The 21,702-nt window shown below is 43.0% G+C and overlaps 2 protein-coding genes across 10 annotated transcripts in view; one reads left to right on the top strand and one right to left on the bottom strand.

The window, feature by feature from the left end:
- Positions 1-21,702, bottom strand: part of IGFL2 (IGF like family member 2) — a 101,153-nt gene that overhangs the window by 46,965 nt on the left and 32,486 nt on the right. The gene's annotated exons all lie outside the window — the stretch shown is intronic.
- IGFL3 (IGF like family member 3) lies at positions 1,055-4,759 on the top strand. Its single transcript, XM_009435852.4, has 4 exons — positions 1,055-1,141; positions 1,445-1,498; positions 1,610-1,880; positions 4,560-4,759. The coding sequence occupies exons 1-4, from the start codon at positions 1,117-1,119 to the stop codon at positions 4,573-4,575; spliced, it is 366 nt and encodes a 121-aa protein (XP_009434127.1). The 5' UTR covers positions 1,055-1,116; the 3' UTR covers positions 4,576-4,759.

Here is a 21,702-nt window from a genome sequence, read left to right as displayed (position 1 = left end):
GCCTTCTTAGGTTCCGGGGTAGGGAAGAGCAGCCTTGTGCATCCAAACCACACCCCACACCTCCGCACATGTACAGGAAGCTAAGAATGAAGCTCAGAAAAGGAGAACCATTTCAAAGGCTATGGTACAGGCTGGATGAACTTAAGTCAGCAACTCTTCCCTATGCTGTGCCAGCAAGTGGAGGATGGAAAGTCTGGCCAATCCTTAGACATTTTCTGATTGAATCATCACACATCCATGAAGACTGAGGTCCTTTCCACAGCTTCGGGATTATTTGAATTTGTCCAAGCCCTTCCCTAGCTGGCACTTGCCTGGCAGGCCTCAGTTTGCCCTGCCCTTCCCTCTGTCTGCACACCTAAGTACTACACACACCTAAGTACTACATCACATATCATTGGCCACTAATATAATATGATTATGAAAAGCAGGTGTTTAGTACTTTCCCTGACCATGTAACTAAGATGCTGGAGGTCTCTGAATCCTCACACCAAGCACACCAGGAGATTTGGGCCATTGCTATTCTCCACCCCTACCCCCTTTATTGGAGTTTCCAGAGCCGTGGCTCAACTGCTAGAGCAGGTGACAACTCTAATGACTCCAGAGCAAAAAATAAAGTGGCTTCATAAAGGGTCCCCTTGACATTTCCAGAGACATCGTGCTTGGGGAATATAGAAGAAGCAAGTATTAGGAAGGGGAGGATGTGAAACCAGATGGGGAAGTGGCTGAAGCATTCTCTCTGATTGGAGCTTAGTTGGGCACTGTCTCCTCAATGTCGGAGCTTGAAAACTCTTAGAAGCCTAACTTGGAGTAGGACCAACCTACACTCATTCACCCTGAGGTCTGCAATAGTATATGCAGAATGCAATGAGTCAGTCTGCAACATTCGGCTCTGTGGTCCCTTACGCCACCCAGTCTCCTCCTTAAAGAAACTAAGGAATGTGCTTGGGAGACTTTGGTTATCTTCAAGGAATGTGCTTGGGAGACTGCAGGTGGCATGATCAGCAGCCATCCAATCAGTAAACTTACCAGGTTAACAGACAACCCCATTTAGGCTGTCTCCATAAGTTCCAGCCTTTTACCACTCTTCTTCAATTCTCCTAGAGCATCTTTGGAAGCATGAGGCCACGATGCTGCATCTTGGGCAAGTAGGACCCCAAATCCAAACATCATCTCATCTCATCCCCAGTGCAGCTCCCAAACCTCAACCCAATTTATTCCTCTTTATCTCTAACATTATTCCAGCCTCCTGTGCCCTACTAGTCACCTCAATGGGTGACTGAGCGTGCTGCTCAGGGCCTGCCTGAACGGGATCCCATACAGACTTAGCCCCAAGTGATAATCTCCACCTTTAAACCACCCTAACCTCTGTTTGTTTGTTTGTTTGTTTTTTCCATACTTGTCACATTCTCAGCTCCATGTTCAACCTTTTTTCTTTCTCCCTTAGCTCTTGTCTGCTGGATAACAGTCTTCCTCCTCCAGTGTTCAAAAGGAACTACAGGTAAGGACAGGACAGGGAAAAATGAGGAGGGAAGAGGTGGTGTTGGGAAAAGAGACTGGGAATTGAGTATCTGTTCTTCCTTGGATGTACACCATCAATGTCTGCCCCCAGACGCTCCTGTTGGCTCAGGACTGTGGCTGTGCCAGCCGGCGCCCAGGTGTGGGAACAAGATCTACAACCCTTCAGAGCAGTGCTGTTATGATGACGCCATCTTATCCTTAAAGGAGACCCGCCGCTGTGGCTCCACCTGCACCTTCTGGCCCTGCTTTGAGCTCTGCTGTCCCGAGTCTTTTGGCCCCCAGCAGAAGTTTCTTGTGAAGTTGAGGGTTCTGGGTATGAAGTCTCAGTGTCACTTATCTCCCATCTCCCGGAGCTGTACCAGGTAAAGGTCCCTACCTTGCTCTTAACTAAAGGAATGAGGGAGGGATGAGGGATACAGAGGGCTTGAAGAGGAACTCCTGTTTGTGGAGTTCTAACGGCAAAAGAGTCAGGCTGGTGGGAGCAGGGGAAAGCAAAAAGAAGAAGCAGATAAGCTATAAGTCTGCCTTTCTTCATGGTCGAGGACAAACAGTCCTCCTGCATAAATAACTCACAATCTTCTTGCACCCAGCTATCACCAGATACTCAGCTGGTAGAAAAATGCAAGCAGTGCAGTTGCCTTCCTGATGTAAAAAAACATGCTAAATAATCCAGTGTCGGGAAGACAAGGATGTTTTGCTTCTCTAAAGAAGCTTATAATAATATACAGTATATGTATATGCAGGGAACAATTGGTCAAAAGTGGCTTTTTGTTTCCCCAAGGGGAAAGACTGGCTTTGTAATTATAATTTTTCCTTACTTTACTTAAAACTGGTAGAGTCTAAGTATTGTATGAAGTGTCCATGATTCTGTCAGTAAATTTGAGCATATTTTTATTAGTTAATGTCAGTTTAAGTAGTCCTTTTGTTTGTTTCTATTTTTAAGATGAATTTTAAATTCTATCTGAAATCAGTAAGATACCTGGAGAAAAACTGCAGTGAGAGGAGGTCAGTATCCTTTTTCAGGAGGAACTGATATCTCTGGCTAAATATCTGTCCTTTTATTATGGTTTCTAAATCAGTTATTTTCTTCAGCTTTAATTTCATAAAATTAAAAAAACTATTAAAAAATTCCTGTAGCTGTTGGAATAATTAAAAATTCTGGTGCAGTGGTGGTATACCAATCTTTAGAATTCTTAAGTAATCTAATGTTTCAAGTTGAGGTCATGCTTGGGAAAATCATGTCATAGCATTTACATTATTTTCAAATGTCATTTTTTTTACCCTGGAAAGAAGTAATAATGTTCATCATAACCCTAGCAGTCTGGATAGTGAGCTAAACAAACCCTTGGAAGATTACATTTTAATCAAGTAGACTAGGAATACAAAAAACAAGTCCTTCCTCCCCTTCCTCCCACCTTTACAATCTTACTGGAAGGGTGTTCAGAAATTAAAATTTGTGTTTGCTAAGACTTTATTCTGTTGGGGGTTTTAAGAGGTAATACGTGTAATGTAAAATGTATGTAAACCATTGCAGTTTTTTGGGGCATTTTTCCATGCAACAGTAAGTTGTCTGACAGTAACCGAATGTAACTTACAGAAAGTAATTAAAAGTTATATTCAGAATAATAGCAATCAGGCCTTGGATGTTCTTTATTAAACTCTTTTCAGGCAGTAAACTTTACCAAAAAAATCTGTCATTTTCTAAAGTCCTTGTGCTAAAACTGTTGACTATGGAAAACAAACATCAAAAAGGAATGTTTTTAGTCTGCTGCTATTATTAACATTTATTATCTGTATCTTTTGGCTCAGGAAATGACTTCACCTATTTGTTCCATAAGCTGATCTTTAACAGGGTCAGCTAGCTAACTGGGCTGTGTAAACAGATGTGCTGGGAGAAAATTATAATATTTAGTATTTGTCCTAAATATCAAAAATATTTTGACAAGTTTCTTTTTAAGATAGTTTCTAAAACCTACCCTGGCTAAAGATGTTTTGTGCAAATTATATATAGCCTGCCTGATCTACCAACATGGCACAGAGAATCACAATCAACAATGTGGGGAAAGTCAGGGCAATGGAAGTGGATGTACACTTTTTATTTTGAGGGCTTCAACCAAATTGTCTTGGAATTAAAGGTGTATTTCTGCAGCTTTCAGTACAGAGGAAAAGAAGAAAGTGAAGCTGTGTCAGTTTTAACATTAGCTATATCACAGCATGTTTTAAAAAGATAGATGAAGTCATTTGCATAAAGGTACAGCACTGAAATACTATGTTGTTTGTTTTTACATTTTTACATTTTAAAAATGCAGTAAAAGCCAAGTTAAATTTCATTAAAAAAGAAATATGCAAATCAGCTCACTGCAACCTTGCCATTATCAGTACTCTAAGTAGCTCTCTCCAGCACAAGCACCATCCTATAAAATCCCCAGCAAGCCTTTGTCTCTTTGCAGTCAGCTCCGCACTTGCTGTTTTGCCTTTGCTTTCTTGCAACCATTTTTCTCCGTTTTCTAAAAAATCTGCCTTTCTTTACCTACGTTTTCTAAAAAATCTGCCTTTCTTTACAACTGTCTTGGTGAATTCTTTTTACTACTCACGTGACACTAACCTCAGATAGTCGTCACCTGCGACACCGTTGTTTTATCTCTGGCTAATTCTGACACTTTCCTCTCTTCTCCTTGTCTTTGTCTCATAATTCCTCAATTTTTCTTTCTCCACAGCTGAGAGAAAATACTGCTCCTCTCGGTGAGCTGTTGAGATGCATCTTGGGAAGATGCTCAGGCTATGAGTGTTGGAGTAAGTAGGATGGGAGGAAAATCTTAGAAATTTTCTTTTCTTCTTCTTCTTTTTTTTTTCAAGACAGGATCTCACTTTGTCACCCAGGCTGGAGTGCAGTGGCATGATCTCAGTTCACTGCAGCTGCAGCCTCAACCTCCTGGGCTCAAGTGATCGTCCTACCTCAGTCTCCTGAGTAGCTGGGACTACATGCACATGCCACCACATCTGGCTAACTTTGGTTTTTTGTTTTTTTTTTTTTTTGGTAGAGACAGGTTTTCATGATGTTACCCAGATTGGATTCAAACCCCTGAGCTCAAGCAATTTGCCTGCCTTGACCTCCCGAAGTGCTGGGACTATAGGAGTGAGCCACCACTATAGTGGTGCCTGGAACTTTCTAAGCGCTGAAAAATGTACATGTTCCATCAAATATGTATCTTGAAATGCAAATAAATTATTTTAAAAAGGGCTACAAGTTGGATATGAATTAAAAATAAACCTAAGGCTTCTTAAGTTTATCTTTTAATTTTTTATTTTAAATTGACAAATTATAGTTGTATTTATGGGGTACAGCATGACTGATGAATTCAATGTGGAATAATTAAACTCAAGGAAATTAACATATCTATTATCTTCAATATTTCTCATTTTTCTGTGGTAAGAACACTTGAAATTTACTCTCTTAATAGTTTTGAAATATACAATACATTGTTTTTTTACTATATGCATCATGCTATGCAATAACCAAATTATAGAAGTTTATAATATCTGTATCTCCTTGGTAAATTTCTCATTCATATCCCAAACTGAATTTCTGATTTCTCTGTATTGGTTTTCAGATTTCTATTGCATTGCATTTTCTTTAAGATCAATATTTTTAATTCTTTATCTGGCATTTTGAGGAATTCTTTGTTATTGGGATCTGTTGCTGGAAAATTGTTATGATCTTTCATGTGGTGTCCTATCTTCCTGCTTTTTCATGGTGACTGTGTCCTTCTGTTGATATCTACACATCTGGTGTAGCAGTCAGGTCTGTTAAAGTCAAGTCTGTTAAAATTGCTTTTGTAGGGGATAATTTTTTCCTGAGGATATATGTTGTTAAGACACTTTGATTTGGGGCACTGTGATAGGAACAGGAGGCACGTCCTGTACCCATAAAAACCCCAGGCTCCACTGGCAGACAGCAGACAAGGGGAGAAGAGACGAAGCAGCTGGACATCGGAGACTACAGTTGAACTTCGGAGAGAAGCAACTTGACTTCAGAGGGATGGCTCGATGACATAGCTTTGGAGAGGAGCCCAGCTGGGGATGGCCAGACTTCAGGGGAAGAATGCCTTCCTGCTTCATCCCCTTTCCAGCTCCCCTTCCCGCTGAGAGCCACTTTCATCGGCAATAAAATCCCCCACATTTATCATCTTCAATTCGTTCATGCAACCTGATTCTTCCTGGACACTGAACAGGTGGACACTGAACAGGAGCTCAGGATACAGAGGGCTGTCACACCGAGCTGTTCAACACCTAAGCCATTCATGGATGGCAGAGCCAAAAGAGCACTGACTGTAACACTCCCTCTGAGGCTTCATGAGTTGTGGGCATCCCCCAGATGCTGCTGCAGGGCCAGTACACAGTTGTGCTCCTGCCAGTGCCCAAAACACACCCACCCCGGCTCCTGCATCCCCTTGCCGGCAAGCTCCACCCCCACCCCATCCCACCCACTGGTGAGCAATTGAGCACTACAGGCTGAGCGAGTGAGGCACCTCTGTCACAAGTCTCGTGAAGGGGTTAGGGAAATTATCCCAATTGACCTGCAGTAGAGTGGTCTTTGCATGACTTCTTTGGCAGTATTCAGGGTCAGTGGTATCTGTGATTTCCTCAGTGGCTTAAGCTACAGCTATTAGTTGAGGTTGTAGTAAAGTTTAACTGGGAACTTGGACGTCAACTAAGCCAGTCTTTGGCCCCAGTAGGAGCAGCAGTGGGATGAGAGTGACTGTCTTTAGGCCCCAGAGCAGCATACCCTGGCTCCAGTTAGTAGGTTCTAGGGGCTGATTCTTGGGCCTCCAGATGTCTGGCTTAGAAGCTTGCAGTGGGAGCGATGATCCCTGTGTGTGGGCAGGTTCTCAGACCTCTGGGCAGCTGGTGTGGCATGGGAGATAGCAGTAGCAGTGGTAGAACAGCTCACTGGGACCCAAGCCCTCCATGTTGGTGTTACAAGAAGATGCGATCAGTTGGCAGGCTTGTCCCCAGTCCCACAGTCACTTGTAGCACTGCAGTGGTCATTGTCCTAAGTGTGGTGTGCCCTGGAGAGCTTGGACTACCCTGTTTGGTAAGAGAGCTTAGTCTACCCTGTTCCTCTCCCAGCAGGGTGTGGAACACATCACCTCAAACTCACCTGGAGGGCGGGGCACAGCCAAGTGTTAAACTCTCAAAATGGTGCCAGCTGTGGGCTTGTGACCAGACAAAACAGAGATCCCTCCCAGAAAAGCATCATCCCATAGCAGGGTGTTGAGTATTATCCTGAGTATGTGTAAGGGAGTCTGGACTCCCTGTCCCTCCTAAACCAGGCCACAGCTGCAGCCACGTCAACTCAAACTGAGGCCAAGGGCAGGGCACAGCCTGAACTTAAACTATGGAAACTGCACCTTGGGCCTGCAACCAGAGAGGCTGAGGTCCCTCGCAGGCAAGCAGCATGGGCAAGAAGCTATGGGGAATGCAGTCTGCTCACGTCTAAGTCTCAACTTCAGCCTTCAGCAGGGAGGCAGTAACTCTCCCAGGGGTGCATGGGAGTGCCTGGTCTCCCCTCTGCCTCATTGCAGCAGTACAGTGGCAGCAGCTGTCTGTAGATACCTGATGTCTGGGCTCTCAAAATGGTGCCCATCTGAGGCTGCCCAGGGTTCAGATGCCTGTGGGAGTGTGTGGGGGTTCCCTTTCTGGAGCAACATCTTTGGGCAGCTTCATATGTCAGGCCGGAGGCCCTAATGAGTCCAGGGTTTCTCCCATAGCCAAGATTATAAAAGCCTGTCTGGGAGTGTGGAGCCCAGGGGCTTTCTCTCTTACTGCTTCCCCACACATTCCAGGAGCCTCTCCCAGCTCAGTCAATCCCAGGTGGGCAAGCTGCCTCAAACCCTTTTCTTACTTCTGGTGCTTCCCATCTCTTCTCTGGTGAACCCCAGCATTCTCTCCTAGACCATTTGTTTGAAATGTGAGTATCTACTTGCTATTCTGGTTTTCTCTGTGGAGGAGACAAACATACCTGCATCTATTCAGCCGTTATGATTCATCTCCAAAGTCTATTCCAAGTTATAGAAGTTTGAAAGGCTGCTTCTAGACTATCGGTGGTTTAATGTTAAAGACATTTATGAACACTAAACTTCTCTTTAAAATTTTTTATTGTTTTAATTGCCTCCTGTTTACCTTGTTTATAAGAAAAGGATTCCCACCCTAGGGCTGTGGGGATGGCAAAACACAGGACGTTAATTCTGGGTGGATAAAATCAACAGTAGATTATTAGCCCCACGTATGCTCACAGCCTGAGGGAGGACACTGCATGCTAAGTATGGCCACAAAGGTTGCATTTAGGAGCACCTAACAAGCAGGGGCTATGGAAGGCAGGCTCTGTAGTGTCAAGAGAGTCAGGTGGTCCCTGGTTCCTGCAGGAAGAAGTGCTATCTCCATTCTGGGGCCTGTAGTCCCAAGCAAGATTCATTTTAAAAATGAACAGATGGTAGTCCGGGCGCGGTGGCTCACACCTGTAATCCCAGCACTTTGGGAGGCTAAGGTGGGTGGATCACGAGGTCAAGAGATCGAGGCCATCCTGGCCAACATGGTGAAACCCCGTCTCTACTAAAAATACAAAAAAATTAGCTGGGCGTGGTGGCACGCACCTGTAGTCCCAGCTACTTGGGAGGCTGAGGCAGAAGAATCACTTGAACCTGGGAGGTAGAGACTGCAGTGAGCTGAGATTGTGCCAGTGCACTCCAACCTGGCGACAGAACGAGACTCCATCTCCAAAAAAAAGAATGGATGGATTCACAGAATGAATGTGACTGGGCTGCTTGAGTGATTTCAGGGTCTGGCAGGGAACTAAAACCAGCTATTCAGGAATAAACAGGAACTGTAACCAGTCTCCTTGATAAGGAGGGTTGTTTGGCTAAGGGACCTTACCCACAAGAGCAGAGTGAGGGGAAACTTTGTGGTTCAGACTTGTAAGGCCCTCCCAATGTCCCCAGCTATCAAGGATGTATATAATGTTGGGCCTTAATTTTAGGTCTTATGCAACACTTATGCACGAAGATGTTTACACATGCTTGTGCTTCTTAGATAATACAGTGTTTGTTTGAAAGGTAGAATTAGGAAACAACAACAAAAAATCAAAGGTAACACAATTCTCCCACACAAACTGAATGTTTTAAATCTCTTGACTAGAAGTGCAAATTTTTTTTTTTTTTTTTGAGACAGAGTTTCATTCTTGTTGCCCAGGCTGGAGTGCAATGGCGCGATCTCAGCTAACTGCAACCTCCGCCTCACGGGTTCAAGCGATTCTCCTGCCTCAGCCTCCCAAGTAGCTGGGATTACAGACACCCACCACCATGCCCTGCTCATTTTTGTATTTTTAGTAGAGACAGGGTTTCACCATGTTAGTCAGTCTGGTCTTGAACTCGTGACCTAAGGTGATCCACCTGCCTCAGCCTCCCAAAGTGCTGGGATTACAGGCATAAGCCACTGCACCTGGCCCAAAATGCAAACATTTTTAAAATGAATCTTGCTTGGGATTACAAGCCCCAGGATGGAGATAGCAAAAGTTAGAAGTTTGATGTGGGTGGTGAATCTGCTAACAGAAGAATGCTAGGCATAAGGAGACAGATGAAGTTCTAGGAGCTAAACTGGACCTCAGAACCAATGCCAGCAGCAGGAATTGTCAGATTGTCCATCAGTGGTAGAATTTTTACACTGCCTATGTCCCTGTGAAGATCTAATTTTCTTGACTGCAGAAATCTGCCCATGTGTGAGAACAACAGCGTGGTGTAACTTCCTGGGCTATGCCACTCAAGGAGGATTCTCTGAAATGCTGTAGGAGACCCCCTAGTGTCAATGTGACACCTGGAAAGCCAGGTGCTGTGGCTCATGTCTGTAGTCCCAGCTACTCAGGAGGCTGAGGCGGGAGAATCACTCGAGCCCGAAAGTTCCAGGCCAGTCTGGGCAATATAATGAGACTCCATCTCTATTAAAACAAAAACAACCTGGAAACTATACAGGGGTGTGTGTGTGTGTGTGTGTGTGTGTGTGTGTGTGTGTGTGTGTGTGTTAGCTGAACAGGACACATTCGTAAACTAAAGTTGGTAACAGAAGGGATTGGGGTAGGGCACAATGGCTCATGCCCGTAAGGCACAATGGCTCATGCCCGTAATCCCAGCACTTTGGGAGGCCAGGGCTGGAGAATCACTTGAGCCTTGAGTTTGAGACCAGCCTGAGCAACAGAGCGAGAATCTTGTCTCTACAATTTTTTTTATATATACTAGCCAGGCTTGATGGCACATGCATGTAGTCCCAGCTACTTGAGAGGCTGACGTGGGAGGATCCCTTGGGCCCAGGAGTTTGAGGCTGCAGTGAGCTATGATTATACCACTGCACTTTAGCCTGGGTGACAGCACAAATTCTGTCTCTAAAAAATCAAGCAAGCAAGCAAACAAACAAACAAAAAACAACAAAAAAGAAGGGACTGGAAACCACCAATTCAATCAGAAAAAATAATTGGCTTTTAAGAGAATTCTTCTTGGCCTGGTCCAATGACTCACACCTGTAATCCTAGCACTTTGAGAGGCAGAAGTAAAATGATCACTTGAGGCCAGGAGTTCAAGACCAGCCTGGGCAACATAGTGACACCTCATATCTACAAAATATCTACAAAATATAAAAATTTAAAAAGAGAGAAATCTTCCTAACTGCAGCCTCAATTAACCTTTATTCTCTAGGTATATTGAAAAACTTACTGAATAAGCTTAGCTCAATTAAAGCTTAAAATTATTTTAAAAATAAAGTACCTTACATAATGAGAAAAAAATAGTCAAAATAAAGCTCAAGATTTTAAGGCTTCATTTTAGAATCAAATCCTTGCCTACTTTTACTCCAATCAATTAAGTTTATGCCAAACCAGTATATAAAATTTTTACTAGTTATTATAATTGCCTAATTTAATATAAGATAAACAAGTTAATTAATTTAACTTGTGTAAGTTGTACAATATAAATAATTTAATATAAGTTAAATTCGAGTGTGAAAAGATTTACTGGCTCTATTAAAACTAAAAATAATAAGCAAGGTAATAGGTATGTTAATTAGCTTGATTTAATCTTTCCACAAAGGTACCACTGTAGGTTGGTATGACTTTCCCAGAACTCCGTTACATGAATTAGAACATCACATTGTATCAAATAAATGCACACAATTATAATTTGTCCATTAAAAAAATACTAATTGGCCCGCTTCAGTAGCAAGCACATGTAATCCCCACAACCCAGGAGGCTGAGGTAGGAGGATTCCTTGGGGCCAGAATTTCGAGACTAGCCTGTGCAACAGAGTGAAACCTCATCTGTAAAAATTTAAAAATTGTTCTAATTAGAATAATACTAATTAAAAATTACTTTAACTAAAGCAAATGCTTTGGAAAGATTCAATATATCTGAATCAGCAAAGAGACATTGTTCTTATTTGCTAGAGGCAAAGCAATGTATTTTTTTAATTACTAAAATCTAGGATTTCCCAGTCAGACTATTACGTAAATGTCCTTAAACTCATAGCATTTTTACAGAGAACCACAGGTAGATATTGCCAGCAATGCATTATCAACGGTGTTGCTGCCAGAAAGACAATGAGAGCTCTTTTCTGTAAGCTCACACTCACAGAGAAAATTATTTGGTATGTCTTAAAAGACTGGGAAATGAGGAGATATACCTAATGTAAATTACGAGTTAATGGGTGCAGCACACCAACATGGCACATGTATACATATGTAACAAACCTGCATGTTGTGCACATGTACCCTAGAACTTAAAGTATAATAATAAAAAAAAAGATTGGGAAATGAACAATCCAAAAATAGAATTAACAGTCCCACTTATAACATCAACAAAAGGAAAAATGGACCCATCATCAGTCACCAAGACCTGAGAACAGAGAGTGGCAGCCCCTTCACACAGGCGGCAGAGCAAGGAAGCTGTCAGCCAGCGAGCCTCCTGGAGTATACCTGAGATGGGCAGAACTGGGGACATCAGTTCTCTACAGCAGCCCTGCAATGAGGGGCTGGAGTGGTATAGAAAAAATTCCAACGCTTTTTGCTGGTAAGTGGCTCTACTCATTCATTTATCCCTGTCGCTGGTTCCCTTCTTGAAGCTTGAAAATAATCTGAACTTTCCATGTCAAGAGCAGCTGGCCTCCTCCCATACATTAATTTTCTGTATTGGCTAGGTATTGGCTGCAAACACAAGATTAAATTACACAGAGAGTCGGGTAGTGAAACTGCTCCCACTCAGGCTGAGTCACCAGATTCACCCTGAGGTGAATCTGAATCAGGCTGAGGTTTCTGGGGTTGGCTGTTAGCTTGGGCCTGCATAGCTACCTCTCAGAGAACACACTGGCCACAGCTCCCAAGCTGTAGCTGTTTCTGCCTCCCCTGACCCAGAACTGCTACTTCCCTCAACATTTCCAGTGATTCGCTGCATTTCATTTTGTCTTGTGTTTTCTACTGACGCCGCCTTATTTTTGTTTTATGTGCCTTACCTGACATTTTGGGGGTTATTCACATTTTTAAAATGTATTTTCATTTTCCCTGTAAGAGAGAGCCTGTGTTTCTGGCTTGCAAACCAGGCTGGAGATGGCACCTTCCCCAGAGCTCAGGAATTCTGGGTGAGGATTGAGTGTGGGGAATGTCATGAGATTTAGCCTGCTCCTGTAGGCAAAAGGACCTTTTGAAACACACAAGTGGGGATAGTTAGGTATTTCATACACATAACATAGTTGTGATACGAAAACCGGAGAAAGATAATCACCAAATATTCTAGGACACTGGTCCTCAATATTAGCATGCACAAGAGTCACTAGGGCTATGGATGAACATAGGTGTGATACAAATGCCAGAGAAAGATAATCACCAAATATTCTAGGACACTGGTCCTCAATATTAGTATGCATGAGAGCCACTAGGGCTATGGATGAAAATGCAAATTTCTGGGCCTTACTCCCAGAGATTCTGATTCTGTAAACCTGTGGGGAGTCCAGGAATCTGCATTTTCAAAAAGCACCTGTATTAGTCAATTTTCACACTGCTATGAAGAGCTGCCTGAGACTGGGTAATTTATAAAGAAAAGTGGTTTAATTGGCTCACAGTTCCGCTTGGGTGGGAAGGTCTTTGGAAATTTACAATCATGGCAGAAGGCAAAGGGGAACCAAGGCGTATCTTACATGGTGGCAGGAGAGACAGAAGGAGAAAGTGCCACACTTTTTAACCATCAGATCTCAGGAGAACTCACTATCACGAGAAAAGAATGAGGGAAACTGCCCCCATGATCCAATCACCTCCCACCATGTCCCTCCCTAACATGTGGGGTAATTCAAGGTAAGATTTGGGTGGGGACACAGAGCCAAACCATATCAGCACCCATGACTTTAATAAATGGAGTTCGCCAATAACTTCTATGAAAACAAAGACTAACCAAATAAGAAAGCAAAGGCTATCTATTCTACAACAAAGAAGTCAGCCACCATCACTTCCATTTTGGGAGAGACTCAAAGACCAGCAGAGGAGTAGGAAAGCTTTATAGAGGAAAAGGTATCATCCTTTTTTTCGCATGTTCCCTGATTGGAGGCTGTTGGCATGGGGAAGCTGAGGATAGCTAACTAGATGCACGGCATCCTGGATTGGTTTAGGGTACATATTTGGCTTTCCTAGGTTGCTCCTAAGTTAGAAACAGGAACAAAAATTTGGGAAGCTGTCAGTTATTAATAAAGTCCTGGCCATTTAGAGCTGACTGTTACTGGAGTTACTGTTTAGTTTCCTGGATTGTTACCAGAGAAAGTCTGACTTCCTACAAGTGTGACTTACAGCAAGTGGCTTCCTGGGCTGTTTATTGTAGAAAAGTGGGTTGATTTTCTAGGCAGGCTGCTGTAGGTTATGGGTCAGAGTTCTGTTTTTATATGTGGTCTGGCCATTGTCTGTATATTTTGTCTCTCATCTTTAAGAAATACAGCCGTAAACCAAGCTCTTTTTGTGACACAGAGCAGAACTTCAATACAGGGGACTGCTTTCTTCATTATTGCTGTCATCTATTTATTGCTGCTTTTTGACAGTGATGATCTCAAGGCTAAAACGGCTGAACACCCCATTTAATTAGGGTAGTTCAGGGCTCTAACTTACATGCTTTACACAACCATTGCCTTCTTAGACATGGCAGATAACAAGCATGGAATATTATTGCTAGTCTTGGCTTTGTGGTGTAAAGTTGGTTTTCATACAGCTCCCAGAAAGCTCTCTATAGACATCAGTGGAGCCAAAAGTCTTCAAGCTTTATCCCATCTTATTTCCTGCTTCTCTTGTGCCCATGGGTCATTGTCTTTCCTGTGACAACTGAGGTTAAAGATAAATCTTGGTTTTCTCCCTTTATGGCTTCCACAATGCTTATCTTCTTTGTCGTAATCCTGGATATCTACGTGGATTCCATTTGTTCAGTCAAAATGGAAGTTTCCAAATGTCCCCATGATTGATCCTTTCCTGTTTTTATTAGTGCTTTGGAAATTTCTGAATACATCCAACAACAGTCTGACTTCAGGCTATGAACAAAATGGCATACCAGGAAAGTGCAGAACACATCCTGTCTGGAGGAGTGGTAGTGAGTGCTAGGTCTTCATTTTGTCTACCAATGTCTTTTCATCTCCCTCTAAGAGAGGATGGAACGCTTTTTGCCTCTGTAGAATCATTCTATGATGTGTTGACCAGCAGTCTGGGTCTCATCTAAGATGTATTTCACACACTCTATGACAGATGTGTTTTAGTCATGATATTTATTGCTGCCCTGATGAAAAGATGGAATGCAATGGGATTTTTCTCCTATGGGTGCACCCAAATAGAAATTCTCTCTCAATTTATTAATAGACTTTTTCTTTTCTCCAAAAAAATTCCATTTGTATTTCAATTGGTATTAAAACAAACTTACAAGTGTTTTGAAGGAATTGACCTCTTTCCTAAAATGCACCTTTCCACTCTGAGCAGCAGCTCTAATGTACTGTATTTCCTTGACACCATTACCAAGTATGAGCCACATCATCAATCTGATAGCAGATTTGTAAAAACCAAACCAAAACATTACATTACATCCAGAATGTGATGATTCTTCCAAATCACTTTCAGCCACTGGCAGCCATCACAGCGACAGGCTGTCTACTCCCACTCCTCCTCTGCAGGCTTAAGCTATTAGAAAATCTATTCTCTAACATATTTGAAAGTTCTAAGGTCAAACAAGTTTTAGGGCTGCTTGATTCAGCCACTCATCCATGTCCTCAAGGTCCCAGCTTGTGTTCATCTATGCTTTGTGGTCCTGACTGTACTGGTTTCGCCTCCAGGCTCCTGGCACATGGATGGAACAGTTCTGGTATCACATCCAAACACAGCAATGTCCAGAGATCCAAAGAGATTCTCAGTCTTTTTCTTAGGAAGGAGGGACCTTCCTAGAAGCCCCATAGCTTTTTTCCTTTCTCATTGGAAAAACAGGGTCACTAGTCCACTCTGAAACCAATTTCTGACATGGGGTGGGCGCCACTATAATTATTTAAGGCCAAACAGAATGTACCCTTAGGTGGTGGTGGTGGTTTTTGTCATAATTGCAGATCTTGGACCTCCAAAATAAATGTGAAGCACAACAAAGAATACTTGCCTATTAGTTAAATTGCCTAAATTAAACTCTCAGTTTTGTTGAATTACTATTATTGGAAATTAAACTGCCTTTTGAAAGTTAGCTGGGAGCTTCTGACACACAGATGTTTGGCATCTCAGGAATAATTCTTCATAAAAGGAATAAACTGGTCACTCCAATTTCTCCTAGCTTTGAAAGTCGTAGAGTCTATTCTGCAGGACTATTTAATGAAGCAGTTTTGAATGCAACAGGAAAAGTTCCATGTAACAAAGCTTTCTGTTTCACCATTTCATCATAATGTAATCTTTTTTATTTGTACAGACTCGGGGTGTACATTTACAGGTTGTTACATGGATATACTTCATAATGGTGAGGTTTGGGTTTCTATTAATAGATTTTTCTAATGGCAAAACTTGTTTTTGTGTTAGTCAGTGGTTCAATTGATCCTCTAGGACTAGATACACCTATTAACACCAGTCTCAGCTACAGGGCTGGTAGTAAACCTGATTGGTATCTATGCCCATAACAATACCTATTGAGCTACTCAATGAAGATGTGACTCATCTAATCATAGCCATTAGTATCATATACGTGGACACCATGACTGTGAAACAGTTACAGCCATTAATGAGGCATGAGTGCTAGAAGAAAGATGTATTTCCATATGTTTTGGCAGACACACTTGGCAATGTGGGTGTGATCATATCCATTATGCTCACAGAGCGGTGTGGGTGGCTTATTGCTTAACTCTTCTATTCTCTTTTTATTGCCATATGAATACCTCTCAGTGTTGTCCCATTAATTAAAAATGCCTGTCAGTTTATCAGGTCATCCTTTTGAGACTACCACCAGAATATCCAACAGATATACATACTTATTTTAAAAACTGAGGCTTCATATTACACTGAGACCTTCACTTTTTGATATCATTCTGCCACTATTGGGACAGGACCAACTGATATAGAGGTGACATCCAATGTGCTGGAACAAAGAATGGTACTGCAAGTTGTAGGAGTAAAGATGCTAGATTAAACAATTTAACAATTCAAGTGGAAAAAGGGTTACTTTCAACATATGTCTGATCTAAGAACTGGATTTTATAATGTTCTGGCTATAACAAAACAAACGAAGAGTATAAAGTACTGCAAAAGACGGTACTTACATCATGTAAGATAACTCAACAACTACCCTGGGGTATGAGCAATAAAGAATAAATGACTCAGTATTTATCTTGCTAGAAGTAAAAAAAATTGTACATAATTATAAAGAAACATGTCACCATATTTTAAAAAAATAATAAAGCTCCTCATTATTAAATCAAGGAATATTTCTTACAGGAAATTTAAATACAGAATGAAACATTAATTGTATAAGTAAAATAACTTATTTAAATTACATATAGAAACAGAATTTTAAAATATAAGAACATGATGTATCGTATCATCTTGGAAAACAGACAAATAGTAATGAGTTCTAATGAAGACAAAAATCACTTCTGGGTGTTTACTTCTTGTCAGAAGGTATCTCCACTATAAACTGTATTTGCATGCTTAAAACAAACACCTACAGTAAACATTGAACAACTTTTTGCATAGCCAAAGGATAAAATAGCAAAAAAGTTGTATTTTTATGGATTCTCTGTGTATAAAACTGGTTCCTAATTATAACAAGTCCATTAAGTAAACTCTACATTGCCACTTTAATTGTATACTAAATTATTTGGAAAAATTGCAGCCACTGATATGAAACAAGCAATGAGAATATGAAAGTATAACATTAGTTTTTGATGTATCATAAAACCAACACTGGAGAGCCACAGGGGACAAGGGGAGCCCCCATCCTCAGCCAAAAAAGGCAGTGAGTGATTGTGTTGTTGCAGGAATCAGGAGGACCAGAGAGACCTGAGGGTGAAATACAGGAGGATCTTTATTGAGTACACTCAGACCCAGCAGACTTAACATCCAAAAACTGCACCCTGAACAAAGACAGGGTCTTGCTTATACACCTTCTTCTGAGTGGCATGAAAAGTGAATGTACAGAAGCAGAACAAAGGCAGTTTATCAAACAGTGACAGGTTCATAACTCAGGTTTACGTGTGTCTCTTGCTATGTGGCCCCGATGGCTGTTATCTAGCTTTTGCTCAAAGGAATCTTGTCCAAACTTATGTCCTTTGCTGTGGTGCCTGGAGGGCTACAATCTAGGCTTACTCGAGCATGTCTTGTGACCTTTGTTATGCAGCTCAGACGAAAAACAGAAACTTACAGTTATTAGTGTCAGGCCTCTGAGTCCAAGCTAAGCCATCATATCCCCTGTGACCCGCATGTATACATCCAGATGGCCTGAAGCAACTAAAGATCCACAAAAGAAGTGAAAATAGCCAGTTCCTGCCTTAACTGATGACATTCCACCATTGTGATTTGTTCCTGCCCCACCCTAACTGATCAATTGACTTTCTGACAATACACCCTCCCCACCCTTGTGATAACTACTTTGTGATATTCCCCCGCCCTTGTGAATGTACTTTGTATGATACACCCTCCCCACCCTTGAGAAGGTAATTTGTAATATCCTCCCCTACCCTTAACAAGGTACTTTGTAATATTCTCCCCCACCCTTAAGAAGGTACTTTGGGCCGGGCGCGGTGTCTCATGCCTGTAATCCCAGCACTTTGGGAGGCCGAGGTGGGTAGATCACGAGGTCAGGAGATTGAGACCATCCTGGCTAACATGGTGAAACCCCATCTCTACTAAAAATACAAAAAAAATTAGCTGGGTGTGGTGGCGGGCACCTGTAGTCCCAGCTACTCGGGAGGCTGAGGCAGAAGAATGGCGTCAACCTGGGAGGTGGAGCTTGCAGTGAGCCAAGATTGCGCCACTGCACTCCAGCCTGGGCAACTGAGCAAGACTCCATCAAAAAAAAAAAAAAAGTACTTTGTAATATTCTCCCCATCCTTGAGAATGTACTTGGTAAGATCCACCCCCTGCCCACAAAACATTGCTCCTAACTCCATTGCCTATTCCAAACCTATAAGAACTAATGATAATCCCACCACCCTTTGCTGACTCTCTTTTCGGGCTCAGCCCACCTGTACCCAGGTGATTAAAAAGCTTTATTGCTCACACAAAGCCTGTTTGGTGGTCTCTTCATACAGACACAAGTGACATTTGGTGCCAAAGACCCGGGGGAGGGGGACTCCTTCGGGAGACCAGTCCCCTGTCCTCACCCTCACTCCATGAGGAGATCCACCTACCATCTTGGGTCCTCAGACCAACCAGCCCAAGGAACATCTCACCAATTTCAAATCAGGTAAGCGGTCTTTTCACTCTCTTCTCCAACCTCTCTTGCTGTTGCTCCACCCTTCAATCTCTCCCTTCCTTAATTTTGGTTCCTTTCCCTTTCTGGTAGAGACAGAAGAGACGTGTTTTATCCATAAACTCAAAACTCCAGCGCTGGTCACTCCAGACAGTCTTCCGTTGGTGTTTAATCACTGTGGGGATGCCTGCCTGATTATTCACCCACATTTCAGGGATGTCTGATCACTGCGGGGATGCCTGCCTTGATCCTTCACCTTGGTGGCAAGTACCACCTCCCCTGGGTGGCAAGCACCACCTCCCCTGGGTGGCAAGTACCACCCCCTCCTCCTCCATGTCTCTACCCTCTCTTTTCTCTGGGCTTGCCTCCTTCACTATGGGCAACCTTCTACCCTCCATTCCTCCTTCTTCTCCCTTAGCCTGTGTTCTTAAGAACTTAAAACCTCTTCAACTCTCACCTGACCTAAAACCTAAGCATTTTATTTTCTTCTGCAACATTACTTGGTGTCAATACAAACTTGATAATGGCTCTAAATGGCCAGAAAATGGCACTTTTGATTTCTCCATTCTACAAGACCTAGATAATTTTTGTCAAAAAATGGGCAAACGGTCTGAGATGCCTGATGTCCAGGCATTCTTTTACACCTCGGTTCCTCCCTAGTCTCTGCTCACAATGCGACCGACCCATCCCAAATCCTTCTTTCTCTCCTGTCTGTTCCTTCAGTCTCCACCCCAAGCTCTGAGTCCTTTGAATCCTCCTTTACTACAGACTCATCTGACCTCTCCCCTCCTCCCCAGGCTGCTCCTCGCCAGGCCGAGCCAGGTCCCAATTCTTCCTCAGCCTCCACTCCCCCACCCTATAATCCTTCTATCACCTCCCCTCCTCACGCCTGGTCTGGCTTACAGTTTTATACCGCAACTAGCCCTCCACCACCTGCCCAACAATTTCCTCTCAAAGAGGTGGCTGGAGCTAAAGGCATAGTCAAGGTTAATGCTCCTTTTTCTCTATCAGACCTTTCCCAAATCAGTTAGCATTTAGGCTCTTTTTCACCAAATATAAAAACCCAGCCCAGTTCATGGCCCATTTGGCAAGAACCCTTGGATGCTTTACTGCCCTAGACCCAGAGGGGCCAGAAGGCTGTCTTATTCTCAATATGCATTTTATTATCCAATCCAGTCCCGGTATTAGAAAAAGTTCCAAAAATTAGATTCCGGCCCTCAAACCCCACAAAAGAACTTAATTAACCTTGCCTTCAAGGTGTACAATAATAAAAAAGAGGCAGCCAAGTGACAACATATTTCTGAGTTGCAATTACTTGCCTCCACTGTGAGAGAAACCCCACCCACACATTTCTAGCACACAAGAACTTTGAAACTCCTAAACCACAGCAGCCAGGCATTCCTCCAGGACCTCCTCCCCCAGGATCTTGCTTCAAGTGCTGGAAATCTGGCCACTGGGCCAACGAATGCCCACAGCCTGGGATTCCTCCTAAGCCATGTCCCATCTGTGCAGACCCCACTGGAAATCAGACTGTCCAATTCGCCTAGCAGCCACTCCCAGAGCCCCTGGAACTCTGGCCCAAGGCTCTCTGACTGACTCCTTCCCAGATCTTCTCAGCTTAGTGGCTGAAGACTGACGCTGCCCGATCACCTTGGAAACCTCCTGGACCATCACAGCTTTAGGTAACTCTTACAGTGGAGGGTAAGTCCATCCCCTTCTTGATCAATATGGAGGCTACCCACTCCACATTACCTTCTTTTCAAGGGCCTGTTCCCCTTACCTCCATAACTGTTGTGGGTATTGACGGCCAGGCTGCGAGACCCCTTAAAACTCCCCCACTCTGGTGCCAACTTGGACAACATTCTTTTATCCACTCCTTTTTAGTTATCCCCACTTGCCCAGTTACCTTATTAGGTCAAGACATTTTAACTAAATTATCTGCTTCCCTGACTATTCCTGGGCTACAGCCACACCTCACTGCCACCCTTTTCCCCAGTTCATAGCCTCCTTCGCATCCTCCCCTTGTATCTCCCTACCTTAATCCACAAGCATGGGATACCTCTACTCCCTCCTTGGTGACTGATCATGCACCCCTTATCATCCCATTAAAATCTAATCACCTTACCACACTCAACGCCAATATCCCATCCCACAGCAGGCTTTAAAAAGGTTAAAGCCTGTTACCACCAGCCTGTTACAACATGGCCTCTTAAAGCCTACAAACTCTCCTTACAACTCTCCTATCCTACCTGTCCAAAAACCAGACAAGTCTTACAGGCTGGTCCAAGATCTTTGCCTTATCAACCAAATTGTCTTGCCTATCCACCCCATAGTGCCAAACCCATATACTCTCCTATCCTCAATACCTCCCTCCACAACCCATTATTCTGTTCTGGATCTGAAACATGCTTTCTTTACTATTCCTTTACACCCTTCATCCCAGCCTCTCTTCACTTTCACTTGGACTGACCCTGACACCCATCAGTCCCAGCAACTTACCTGGGCTGTACTGCCGCAAGGCTTCAGGGACAGCCCCCATTACTTCAGTCAAGCCCTTTCTCATGATTTACTTTCTTTCTGTCCATCTGCTTCTCACCTTATTCAAAATTTTGACAACCTTCTACTTTATAGCCCACCCTACAAGTCTTCCCAACAGGGCACCCTCCTGCTCCTCCAACATCTATTCTCAAAAGGATATTGGATATCCCCCTCCAAAGCCCAAATTTCTTCCTCATCCGTTACCTATCTCAGCATCTTTCTTCATAAAAACACACGTGCTCTCCCTGCTGATTGTGTCCGGCTAATCTCCCAAATCCCAACCCCTTCTACAAACAACAACTCCTTTCCTTCCTAGGCATGGTTAAGGTACTTTCTCCTTTGGATATCTGGTTTTGCCATCCTGACTAAACCATTATATAAACTCACAAAAGGAAACTTAGCTGACCCCATAAATCCTAAATCCTTTCCCCATTCCCCTTTCCATTCCTTAAAAAACAACCCTAAAAGCTGCTCTCCCTAACTCATCCCAACCCTTTTCATTACACACAGCTGAAGTACAGGGCTGTGCAGTCAGAATTCTTACACAAGAGCTGGGACTGTGCCCTGTAGCCTTTCTGTCCAAACAACTTGACCTTACTGTTTTAGACTAGCCCTCATCTCTGTGTGTGGCAGCTGCTGCTGCTCTAATACTTTTAGAGGCCTT

This window comes from Pan troglodytes, chromosome 20 (assembly GCF_028858775.2).
Source record: "Pan troglodytes isolate AG18354 chromosome 20, NHGRI_mPanTro3-v2.0_pri, whole genome shotgun sequence".
In the NCBI taxonomy this organism is placed as follows: Eukaryota; Metazoa; Chordata; class Mammalia; order Primates; family Hominidae; genus Pan; species Pan troglodytes.
Note: the sequence above shows the minus strand (reverse complement) of the source record. Positions and strands in the feature narration are given on the sequence as shown.